Raw genomic sequence first — 12792 nt, 5'->3', positions numbered from 1 at the left:
AGGGCATCATCCTGAGTGAGGTAACCCAACCACAAAAGAACTCACACAATATGTACTCACTGATAAGTGGATATTAGCCCAGAAACTTAGAATGCCCAAGATATAAGATACAATTTGCTAAACGCATGAAACTCAAGAAGAACGAAGACCAAAGTGTGGACACTTTGCCCCTTCTTAGAATTGGGAACAAAACACCCATGGAAGGCGTTACAAAGACAAAGTTTGGAGCTGAGACGAAAGGATGGACCATCTAGAGACTGCCATATCCGGGGATCCATCCCATAATCAGCTTCCAAACGCTGACATCATTGCATACACTAGCAAGATTTTGCTGAAAGGACCCAGATATGGCTGTCTCTTGTGAGACTATACTGGGGCCTGGCAAACACAGAAGTGGATGCTCACAGTCAGCTATTGGATGGATCACAGGGCCCCCAATGGAGGAGCTAGAGAAAGCACCCAAGGAACTGAAGGGATCTGCAATCCTATAGGTGGAACAACAATATGAACTAACCAATACCCACCCCACCCTCCGCCCCCCGGAGCTCATGTCTCTAGCTGCATAGTAATCAGAAGATGGCCTAGCTGGCCATCAGTGGAAAGAGAGGCCCATTGGTAGTGCAAACTTTATATGCCCCAGTACAGGGGAACGCCAGGGCCAAGAAGTGGGAGTGGGTGGGTAGGGGAGTGGGTGGGGGACTTTTGGGATAGCATTGGAAATATAAATGAAATAAATACCCAATTAAAAATACTATTTAAAACAGTAAAAAAAATATATATATATATTTACTAAGGCAAAGTTACATAGTTACATGAAATATATATATACATATATATATATATATATATATATATATATATATATATATATATATATATATATGGAGAGAGAGAAAGAGAGAGAGAGAGAGAGAGAGAGAGAGAGAAGAACCAAAACCTACAGAGCCAAGGACTTAGTTTTCATTACCTCCCCAGGGAAATGGTTTTTTTGGTTTTTGTTTTTTTGTTTTTTGTTGTTGTTGTTTTGTACATTTTACTGCATGCCACCAGAAATAAATCAAAGTTTTCCAGTTAGCACATCACCTGTGGAGCCTCAGGATAGTATTCTTTGCCCTCAGCCAATGGCGCTTTCTGAAGGTGCTCCTCAGCCATGGCTGCTGTGCATTCACCCGGGCAGGGCAGTAGCAGCATCGGAAACTCTCTCTTCCTTCGGCCTTATTTTCTGGATCTATTTACAAGGGCCTTCTTAGCTCTGTGTGCTGATTTACCTTCATATCCTGTTCTGCCCTGTTCTTTCCATATCTAGAATCTGACCAAAGTGTTCCTTTAATCTATCACACACAGATGTGAACTCACTAATATTCATCTACCACCTGTTCACAGAACACACCCTCATCCTGTCCCCCCCCCCCCCACCCTTTTAACTAGGGCTGGGCTGAAGAGAGCTGATTTTGTCACAGCAGAACCAAGAACAGCCACCTGGCCCCTCGGCTGCTTTGCTCTACTTCTTTGTTATAAAAGTGTTAATAGATCTGTTTGAAAGTAGGATTAAGAATTACTCCAGAAGACAATGCACAGGATAAGATTATATTTTATTAGAGATCTTATATTACATATTCCCAAAAAGTTATAAAAATCTTCCAAGAGAAAAATATCAAAACCTGTTGATTTCAATGAGCAAAATAATCACAATGAAAGTAAACATTTTCTTCTAGACAAAGGACTGTGAAAACACTTCAGCACGAGTACAGCAAAGACACGGGATGATAATTACAATGTCTTCTAACATCATACAGCATTTTCTTAAATCAATTTTTTTTTTTAGAATGCTGATATTTGAACCATGCACCTCTAAACAAAATTAAAATTTCAGAGAGTGGGGAGAGAGTAGCGAGACAGTCTTGGTCCACTGAGCATCTGTGATAACAGATGTACCAAGCCTAACTAAACAGACCGCCCCCCCCCTCCCCCGCTGTCAGGTCTGAAGTGTGGCTGACTGCCCACGTGTGCCAGAGAAACCAGTTTCTGACCATAACCCAAAGCAAAAGACACCCTCTCTTCATTTCCCCAGTGTTGTAATGTGAAAATAACTTTAAAAAGCAGAAGCTTGCTGGTTACATAGAGTTTCTGCTTCACCTGTGAATAAGGAGCTGGTGGCCAGAACACAGAGTGGGTCCCCTGTGTCTGCTGTTTTTGTTTATTATTTATGTCAGCCACTGGTTTCATTTGGCCTCATCAGAACTTCTGTAGTGATTAAGCATAGCCACTTAACCACAGAGCACAGTGAACATCCACAGGAAGGCATACACTTAAGATACAACAAGAAAATAGATCATATTCGTGGGACTGGCGCTTGGTCGTCCTAGCTAGCGTCTGCAGAGGTTATAGGAGGAAGTGGTTTTGTTGTACTTTCAGTTGCTTATTCCCCAACAAATGAGGAAGGGAATGTACGTCACATGCTTACTGCATGAAATTATACCCTTGCAATGGTCCTGTCATTCTGGTATTTCCTTAATGATTATAGGCAAAGGATTTTAGGAACTCAACAGAACAGCGAATGTAGGAGCTGCATCTTGAGGAAGAATCCAGATGACGATCAGAATAAACAGTGAGGCAGAAATGCTTTTCTCTGTAATGTACTGGAATGGTAAGAGGTAAGTGGAGGTTTAAAGTCAAAGAATACTAAATTAGGTTAAGACACTGAGGAGAATTTTTCAAAAGTGGATATAGCCAAAGCATTCTTTCTATACCAAAATTAAATACTATTATTCTATTACAGAAACAATGATCTCAAATGACCTCAAAGGTCCCATGATGGTACATGGGCTAGACTAACACGCTGAGTTTACCACACACAAATGTTTGGAACGTGTTCTTTAGTAAGGAACATAAGATGAGCTACACACAGAGGATTTTAGAAAACAGTCTATTTTTAAAGCATTCTCTCTTTAACGCGGTTAAGTACTGTGAAATGCAAGAAGTACTTGGATCTTGTGGGTTACGAAATCCTTGCTTCAACTTGCAGTTTCCTTGGCAGCAGCATATTTTAATTAGCAATATTTTTCTCCCTTGTTTCGTTTTCTGACATCTCAGTACATTCAAATAGTCAAAATGTTTAGAGTAACATCACCACAAATGTAATGACACAGATCAGGATGTGGCCAGCATTATCAAGCAAAAAATTTTACATAATTTATGTGTCATAGAAAGTACCCACCCCCTATCCCAACCTCCCAATACCCCACCTCCCAAACAGTAATATGGACAGTAATAAGATTTAACAAGACTTATAAAAAAATAAGGCACATTTATTTTTGATATGGTAATTTAAAAATAGAAAACCCCACCTTGGAACACCTGTATTCAAATGAGCTGTATAGAAAGACACCTTGTGGTACCTAAAGTGGAACTGCTTCTTCTGTTTCAGTGACAATGGAATAAATTGCACCCATCCCATGTTGTCAAGTAATGAAAATACACCTCTTTTTCTACTGGTGAACGACTAAAATTATCACTTATTTTTTTAAATGTGTGGGTAGGAAAGGGTAGCCAAGAGGTTCATTGGAAAAGAGTATGAAAACCAACTACATTTATCATAAGGGTTGAGGGATTGCACTTTTCCACATTATTTTAACATACAAAATATTCAAATTTATATCAATGATTACAACTACTTTGGCCATTAAGCTGTTACCTACCAACTTCTGATTTTTCTTTCTATTTAAGTCAAATGGGTATTTTTTTAATAAAACATGATCAGAGATAAGAATACTTCTAGAGAATCTCTTTACAACCCTCAATGCAAACATAGTTAGCATTTAACCTGAGATGCAGTCTGTTGAGGGCTTATCTTTCAATAGTTCTTCATTTTTGTTACCTCAGTTCATACTGATAACGGTAGCTGTGGGACAAACTCAGAGAAAGAAACCTTTTTTTAAAGCATGGCTTTTTCTTACTAGATTGGTTTAAAAAACAAAACAAAACAAAACAAAAAAACAGAATCACAGAATTCATGTTCTCACAGTAGCCAGAAGCTAAAGTAATGTGCTTAGTTATTGCACGTTAAACCAAGGACGGTAACAAAGCCGGAGTTTCTCTGCTCAAGTCTGGGTCAGGTCCAACGCAAGCGGATACGGAACGTGCTGATCTCCATGGGGCTCAGGCTGACTTCACTCATGTTCTGGGCATCTGGAGGGGAGTGCATCAAGGACAGAGAGGAAGGGACGAGACTCTCCACAGCAAACTTGTTGAAAAGTTTCAGAACTGACATCTAAAAAAAGCAAGTGCCAAGATTTGCAGATTTAGAGCGGTACTGAGATTTGCACATTCAGATCTGCCCCGGGAGACTCCTAGCACATCTATAAACTCAGTTTAAGGAAAGCACAGGAAGAAATATATTTATCTGCTGAAGTTCCCTTTTGAGAACATGAAGGGGAGAGGACATTACATTCCCGAACACAAACCATCCCTGGAGACACATGGCTGTGAGCCACTCCGCCTTGCAGTTCCTTTAGTTTTACATGAGGACATTTTCAATAAAAGAGTGGACATCTAAGAACCAAGAAATTCCAACAGTCCCAAGGACTTGAAAATCATCAGATTCTTTGGTCAATATTTCTCCATAATAATGGTGGCGATAAGACGATCCCCCCCCCCCCTTTCCAACAGAATTGAAAAATAAGACAGTTTCATGATAACAATGGCTTATTTTATTACTGGTCCCAATCTATAGAGATGTTAGGAAAATATATTTGTCACTTTACCAGGTTATCCTAAAGTGTCTCTTGGAATAATATCCCTCGATTATCCTTCTTAAGACTTAACACATTAATTCTAGAAGGTTCCTTAGGTATATTCAGATCATCAGTACCAGAGTGGAAACACACAGGAAAGTGGGGTAAAAACAATGCATCCAAGTGAGCATTCTTCTCAGACCTTGGAACGTGTGCTAGCATGTAGAGTTGGGACAAGATTGCTTGACTCTGTTTTGTAGTGTAACCTATGGAGTTCTGGCAGAAAGTTGGCTCTGATAAGTTGTTGGGTGTGCAGACCTAGCTATGTGCAGAGACCCGCCAGCTAAGTACTTAACTACTTTGTGAGACCTGGCTCTCTTAGAGGCAGGAGACTGGATGTTCATCCTTCCAAGAAGATGCTGATGAACCGCCAGAAGAACTTGAGGAGAAAAATCAAGAACAGGCAACCAGCCAGCAGGGTGCAGACTCAAGGGTTATCTGATCTCCACAGTGATGACTCATACACAAATCTAGATCAATCAGGAGACTCAGACACATTTATTTCTCCAAATGAGTCAACTGACATAGCCTCGGCACAGCTACCTCTGGTTGTGTTCAGTTAATCCGCTGACCATGGTTTTGATGTTTATGCTGTAACTTCACGGCTGTACCAGGCATCTTCCCTAAATCTTAAATCTGCCCTAGCCTTTGTGGAATGTGGCTTTAAACTACCAGGGCCAAGCTACATGGTATGTGAGCACAGAGGGCTCAGAGGAGTTGAAATTGAAGACAAGAGGTGTAATGAGCTTGGCAGTCTCAGAGTGGAAGACCAAAGAAATGATAGGAACATGGCCTTCAAAAGTGTACAGATTGCAGCTGACAAGAACAGAACTTTAGGTAGAACAAGTGTTTTGTGGAGGTGAGAAATCGTGAGCTGGCTTGCAGGCAAGGTGAACAACTGAGTTTGAGGCAATAAAAGGCTATACTGTACTATCTGCAGAAAGTGAGAATCCCAATGCATACTGTCTTGACTAGCAAGGTAGACTCTTAACTTACCTTTCCCTGAGTAGTGGAACAGGGTAGCCCGATGCCTCTGCTGGAGAACTGGCAATCAAACCCTTTCCTGTGGAGGATCAAGGCTGCCTCATCCGAATAGCCTTTGCCCATCTGGAAGTGAGAACACCGATATTCCATGCAAACACTGAAGTGATTATTTCTAGCACCTCGCACACTTGGTGTCGGCACATTTATTCAACAATTAGATAATTAATTCACCCCTTCAAAGCTTCCCCACTCACTGGCTCATTCTCTTCTCTTCTCCCAAAAGTCCATAAGCTTACCTCAAAATCCTGGTTATGTAACTTCACGCCTTTGTTTACCCTATGACCCTTAAAGGATTAGAGTTCTTTTTACCCACATATAAATACTGTTTTATCAAAGGATCTGCAAATTAAATCATTTAGTTTTTTTCTATATATATACACATGCATTGAATAAAACACACCTAAATTTAGTCCCAGTTTGGTCACATGATGAGTTAACAGCAGCCTTAACACAGAGAGGTCATTCTTTGTGAAACACTGCATTTGGGGGCTGCACTAACATTCTTAATCTTTACTGCATTGCTTCATTATTTTTATGTAAGAGATATTTAGACTGAATTAGGTAGGCTGAGCCTGACCACATTTATTAACTTGGTATGTCACTTAAGTTCACATTTCAGAAGTCCTCCTGGGCAAAAAGGAAAACACCAAACATAACCAGTCAGTGAGAAGCATCCCTATTTATATTTATTTATTGCAGCAAACTCTTGCACTCATCTTAAATAGTGATGCCATGAACGATTCAGATTCGGGTGTCTATGAAGTTAGGACTCTCTTCATATATTTTGTTTTCTAAAGTGTAAAGACGGATCTGGGGAGGCGACTCTGTGACGAAAAGCACTTGCCGAGTGAGCCAGGTGACCTGGTTTCAGATCCCAGAACCTCCAGGAAAGGCAGAGGCACAGTACACACACCTATAATCCTGGCAGGCCCCATGAGAAGATGAGACATGGACGCAGCAGACCCTCTGGACACTCACAGACCAGTTAGCCTGGCTTACTTAGCAGCAAACAAGGCAGAAATGAAGAAACCAACACCCGAAGGCTTCTTCTAACTTCCACTTGTAATTCTCTCCCCGCCCGCCCCCCCCCCACACACAATCACATATAAACTCACACACATACAAATGATAATAAAATAAAGTGTAAAGATGTTTGTGCGGATGAGCAAAATGAATTTTAAAAAAATCATTGGAACTTTGATGAGCTGTAGTTATGCCAAGGGGAGCCGTCTGCTGCTACCGAGTCTGAACAACACCAGTTACTTCTCCTCTCCAGCCAGAGTCAGCACACCCAAGCTCACGGCCATCTTCACTAGAGGGCAGGCTCTGTGTAGTGCCCTACTGAGATGTCTTTTGTGAGTAGCTGCTAGCATTTGCACTGGATTTGATGCTAAGGGGCCTGAGCAGAGTCTGGCTGGGAAAGCATACATTATGCTGTTTGCACTGGTTTTCAATGGCATTGCAGGATTTTGTTTGAAGGGAGGAAAAAAAAATGCCATTTAAGAAACCGAGTCACAAGGTGACTTTGACCCACATAGCAGCTCTAAGTGTTTACATGATAAAGATGTCTAGTGAACCTTCAACAAAATGCTGTGCCCTGACATACACTTCACAGTGGAAAAACTGCACACAGAAAACCCTTCACTAATTATAAACAGATCACCATCTGAATAACAAAGAGAACTTAGTCCCTACCCACCATGGTACCTGGGAACAACTTATTTTAAGCATCTTTTGTCTATAAGATGGAACTAATGTTGGTATACTTTCTGCAGGAATTCATCCTCTGGATGACTGCTGAGAAATTCTGTTGATAGTGGTCTCTCGGAGCTTCAAAGGACAGGATGTACTACAAAGACTAGTGGCTCAGAACCTCGGTTGGACTCAGTCAGCCTAAATTCTGGCTCTGTGCTCTGCAATTCAGTAGCTATGTTCAGTAAAACCAGGTTTTCTTTTTTTCTATAAAATCCAGAGGAAATAAAAAAAAAATCCAAAGATGTGGTCCAGTGTTTGACTTATGATGCCGTTGGCATGTTAACTATTTGTACTTTTAATCATACAAAATAGGTGACTATTTTATAAACATTACAAGTTATTACAGATTTTTATTAATAAATTTCCCCACTGACATTATAGTTTTTTTGCTAAAGAATAAGAGAACTGTTAAATTACATATCTATGGTTACATGTCAAAGCCCCAAACTGTCTATATGTGGTCTCACAGATTAAATGGCCTCTTAATCAAACTCTTTCAGAAGCACTTGCCACTATTAACCTAAAACATGCAGGATTTTTTTTAACTCTCTGGACCATTTATAAAAGCTACTTAATCTAGTGCTGTAGACTATTCCTAAGATGTATACACACATGAGAGAAATCTACATGGAATTGCCAAATGACAGGGAACAGATGCCCCAGACAGATATCTTTCACCAGCAAGTGAAGCTTCCAGTGTCAGGGATGGGTTATATTTAGTTGATTCTTTGGTCAAGGGACACTGTGGAGACGCTCAAACATTCTGGGCTACTGCCAAGGCTCACTGATTGCCTTCAGCAAACAAGAGGCAAAGTCCTATTGCTAAAGGCACTACTTATGTATCTCAGTGAGTAGAAACTTGAGCTTCACTTAAATTGCTATTCATAAATTCATGAAATTACTATTCTGCTAAAGGAATATAGTAATAACTCCTAATGACGTGTTATAATCATAGATCAGTGTCTTGCTCAGCAATCCCTAGAGAAACTTCCTCCAGCAGTACACAGGAACTAGTACAGCGGCAGCGGCAGCGTGCATAGTACCTTCAGAGGTTCAAGTCAGAGGGGAGATGTTGACACAACCTCCACCCCTAACCAAGGAGCTATCTGCAAGTGACAGCCACTTGCAGAGGACAAATTAGTCTTCTCCAGTGGAGTCTCGGTGTGTACATTACTACACCTTAGGGCCGGCCCATGCCCAGGAGTCATTGGGTAACAACATAAACTCAATGGCATTTTGTAAACCTTTAATCTTACTTGGCTTTTTTTTGGGCTAAGCTTGGGACTCCTTCGGGCACTCCCTTTTGGAACTTCCACTCTGGAGAGGACATGTGTAAACACTGGCAAACGAACTGCCCTCAACTAAACCCTCAGCCACAGATAGCTGCCATTTCCAGCAATGGGAGCAAGTCTGCCTAGTGCTAGTGCTGAGCTGGGGAAGTAGCTGTGGGCTTCCGCTACGCAAGAAGCTATGTGCAATGGACACACCTCAGGACAGGCACAATGCCCAGCAGCAGAGGCTAACACAAAACAAACCCAAGGGAATTTTCGTAGACTTTGGTCTCATATTGATTTATTTGGGAGTTTTTTTTTTATCTTATTTGTCTTGTATTTGTCTTTTATAGTTTCTGATTTAGTGTTTTGCCTGTTTGTATTAGAGAGAGGGGGGACGGGCATGGAGTTCTTGAGAATTCTCTTGAATGGGTGGGAAGGATCTTGGATGAGTTGGAGAAAGAGGGAGCATGATCAGAATATATCCATGAATTTTTTTTCAATAAAATAAAGTAAATCAAAAATGGGAAAATGTTAATTTAAGTTGAATATACATTCAAGAAAACTTCATACATTCACACAGGTATACGATGTGCTCTTAGAAAGCAAATAGATTGAAATAATTTTTAAAAAATCCGCTAACATGTTATTAATATCAGGACATCAGAGAAGGAGAGGGTTGTGGGTGTGTATCATATGGAAACAGCACCAAGTACTATGGTGACAACTGTCTGCCAGATAGGCCAGGTCACATGTAAGTGTGAATCCCTGAGGTCAGGCTGGGCGGTCCACAGTCAGCAATCCTCACAGAAGTCATTCTCGGAGATAAGATCAGTCTACACAGAACTTAGCTGTGAGGCCAGTCCTGCAAACGGATGTGGGAGAGTGATCTTCACAAGGCATTCCTCGGAGAAAGCCAGTCATGAGGTTTTGAATAACCGTTAAGTTTCAGTAAATGCAGGGAGCTGGGTGAGAGCCTCTTCTCACTCAAAGCATTGTGGCAGGGACAGTGACAATTAACACACACTGAACGCAGGCTGTACACCACCACAGTGACAGTGACTAACACACACTGAACACAGGCTGTACGCCAGACAAGACATATGATGCTTTGCATGGACAAACTTACTTTATGCCACAACAGCCTTTATGATGGTTAACAAAATGGCTAATGAAATAATGTACTGTTAGCAAGTTTGAATATGCAGGAACATCCCCACCACAAAGCATTCTCTCTTACAGTGTCCGAGCAATGATATGACCCTGGTTTAGTACCCCAGGACCTTACCTAACTCACTGGTGGCTACACTCTGTAAGAGAAGATAAGAAAGGATGGTCCGCAACGTTCCCAGCAGTGTTTCTTCCTTCTTCCTTCCGTGCTGAGTAACAGGCAGCACAGGATGAGCCCCACCTCTGATCAGACTCTCCAAGGGCAGCACAGGCCACATAGCCTCCTCATAGGACCTCAAGGCGTTCACATACGAAGGCCAAGCTAAACACCTTGTAGGAAACCTTCTCTAAACTGCTCATATTCTTCAAGAATTTAGACAGTTATAGAAGCCTACTTAGTAGCCCATATAACACCCGTCTTCATTGTATTCTGGCAGGGAGAGACTTGGAAAATCCCACATTTCACTGCAAGTCCCAAGACCGAAGAAAGTAACTGGTAAAGATTCATTTTCCAGGACACTCATTAAAATGCCCAGTAACAGTTCTTAGTGTTGATGAACAAGATAAGACGATGGATGTTAAGGGAAGGTGAGCAGTTGTTCTTAGATATGTACAACAAAGAACACCCACCCCTTCAATTTTCACCTTTCCAGAAGCTACGGAGATCAATAAAGCACCAATCAATTCTTATAAAACAGGAGAAAGGAAAACCTCAAAGTGCCACTTACGAGAATGGGGGTGGTGGTGTAAACAAGTGGAGAGAGAGAAAGAGAGTTTCACATTAAAAGCGGCACTGACTTTGAAATGATTGGTTAACTATTTGCAAGAACAGTTAACCTTAAAAAAAATCACACAGAGAACAGAGCAATATGTGCGAATTAATGAGAATGTTACAACAAAAATAACAATGGAGTAAGTTGACAGAACGTGAGCTACATGTGATTTTTTCAAAGCCATAAAGCAGGATGGCACCACCTCCCAGCTGGATGCTGGGCAGCATATCTCTTTGGCTTGCTCTGTTCTAAGAGTGATTTGTAAGTCCACCCTGTAGAGTTCTGAATCATGATCCGTCTTCCCATGGGAGCTGCAGGGATCTGAGTGGGAATGGCCCCCACTGGCTCATGTATTGGTGGAACTGTTTGGGAAGGATTAGGAGGTGTGGCCTTGTTGGAGGAGGCGTGTCACTGGGGTGGGCTTTGAGCTTTCCAAAGCCCACACCATTCCTAGTTAGCCTCCCTTTCGACATCTCCTGATTGTTGTCTCAAGATGTGAGCTCTCAGCTACTGCTGCAGTGCTGTGCTAGTCTGCCTGCTTCCTCGCTTCTTGCCATGATGACAATGGACTAGACCTCTGAAACTGCAAGCATGCTCCAACTAAATGCTTTCTTTTTGTAAGGTGCCTTGGTCATGGTGTTTTAGGACAGCAACTGGGAAGTAACTAAGATGAGTCTTTCAGCATCCTCTCTACCAAAAATCCCTTTTCCTTAAAGAGTTATCCTTTCTTGGTGCCCTAGACTTTCCTGCTTAGTATACTCTGGCAGTGTTCATGTTACCCAGGTTGAAACCTTTAAAGAAGCTTCACCTGAAGTGTCTGATGGCAAAGGGAGGGCAGAATGATCACTAGAAGGAGGCTCACAGAAGCGAGGGTGATGAGGCACGTTAGGTGAGAAGGTTAGCAGTTACATTTGCAGGCAGCAGCTGGAATGACCTAGCTCACACCACGTTCTGTGACAGGGCTCCTGAGGTGCCTGTCATCTCATTACACATACACACATACACAGTATGGAATTACTTTTCAAATACAGAAAGTGCAAGTGTAAATATGCCTATATGAAAGCATAAGGTCATCTACTGGTAACAGGATGATGCCCACAAGCTTGGAACTTTCACAAACAGAAACAGTAATTCTGAAAAAGATCAAACAACACCTTCTGCGTCCACAAACAGGGCTCAGAAACAGGCCTTATAGGGGATTTTATCTTAATTTAGTCTCTAGCCCTTATTTTAAATGGAGGTAACTTATTCATTTCTAATCTCAAATGGGAAGGGTTTTCTAAATTTTTATTTTAAGCTATTTTAAGTAAATTACTTTAAGCAGTTATTTAAATTGTTATTACACGTCTAGGCTCTGCTATCTATAGACAAACAGGCCCAGAATCATCAAGTTGGGTACATTTGTTACAATCTTTGTTTCTGAAGGTCATGGGCATGAGCTCAGTTCAGAGAATCTGGAGACTGGGACTCAATTGAACCATAGAACCATCTTCCAGCCCAACCTTGACTCACACTCACTGCACGCCCAGCTCTCCCTTGACCTCTCTCACTGCTCTCTGAACCCATAATTCTTTTATCCACTGTCAGCAAGAACCAGGCTGAAATTTAGAACTGAGTGGCCATGGATGGGGTCTGGGCAGAAAAGGTGCCCCATAACGCCACTACCTGCAGCTAGCAGGCAGGAAGGATCAAGTGCCTCTGTCAGACGTACTGGGAAAATGTTAAGTGACACACTGGCAGTGCGAACTTGGGTATCTCTCAGACACGGATATCTACATCAACAGGGCTCTGTGAGGAAGGAGTTACAAGAATCCAGACGATTCACACTGTCATATACTGAATGCTGCCAGCACGTGGAGCCAGGAAGCCAACTCAGAATCCTGAAATGGAGGCTATGATTCACCGGTCAATCCCTCTCTAGCTCTGCAGTCAATTCTTTGGCATCTTGTGGAGTTACAATGGCTACATTTTTAGGCAGCTTCACCA

At 41.7% G+C, this 12792-nt stretch overlaps 1 protein-coding gene across 2 annotated transcripts in view; it reads right to left on the bottom strand.

Moving 5' to 3' along the window:
* Positions 1-1573: 1573 nt before the first annotated feature.
* Positions 1574-12792, bottom strand: part of Man2a1 (mannosidase 2, alpha 1) — a 154423-nt gene continuing 143204 nt past the window's right edge. The window contains exons 21-22 of one of the 2 annotated variants that reach the window (NM_008549.2): positions 5790-5900; positions 1574-4270 (exon numbers count right to left, since the gene is read on the bottom strand). In NM_008549.2, coding sequence (NP_032575.2) covers positions 4112-4270; positions 5790-5900 — 270 coding nt within the window. In that variant the 3' untranslated portion in view covers positions 1574-4111. The remainder of the gene's footprint in view (positions 4271-5789; positions 5901-12792) is intronic. The other variant, XM_030249522.1, reaches the window with a different exon arrangement.

This window comes from Mus musculus, chromosome 17 (assembly GCF_000001635.26).
Source record: "Mus musculus strain C57BL/6J chromosome 17, GRCm38.p6 C57BL/6J".
NCBI lineage: Eukaryota > Metazoa > Chordata > Mammalia > Rodentia > Muridae > Mus > Mus musculus.
This window is presented reverse-complemented; position numbering and strand designations above follow the sequence as displayed.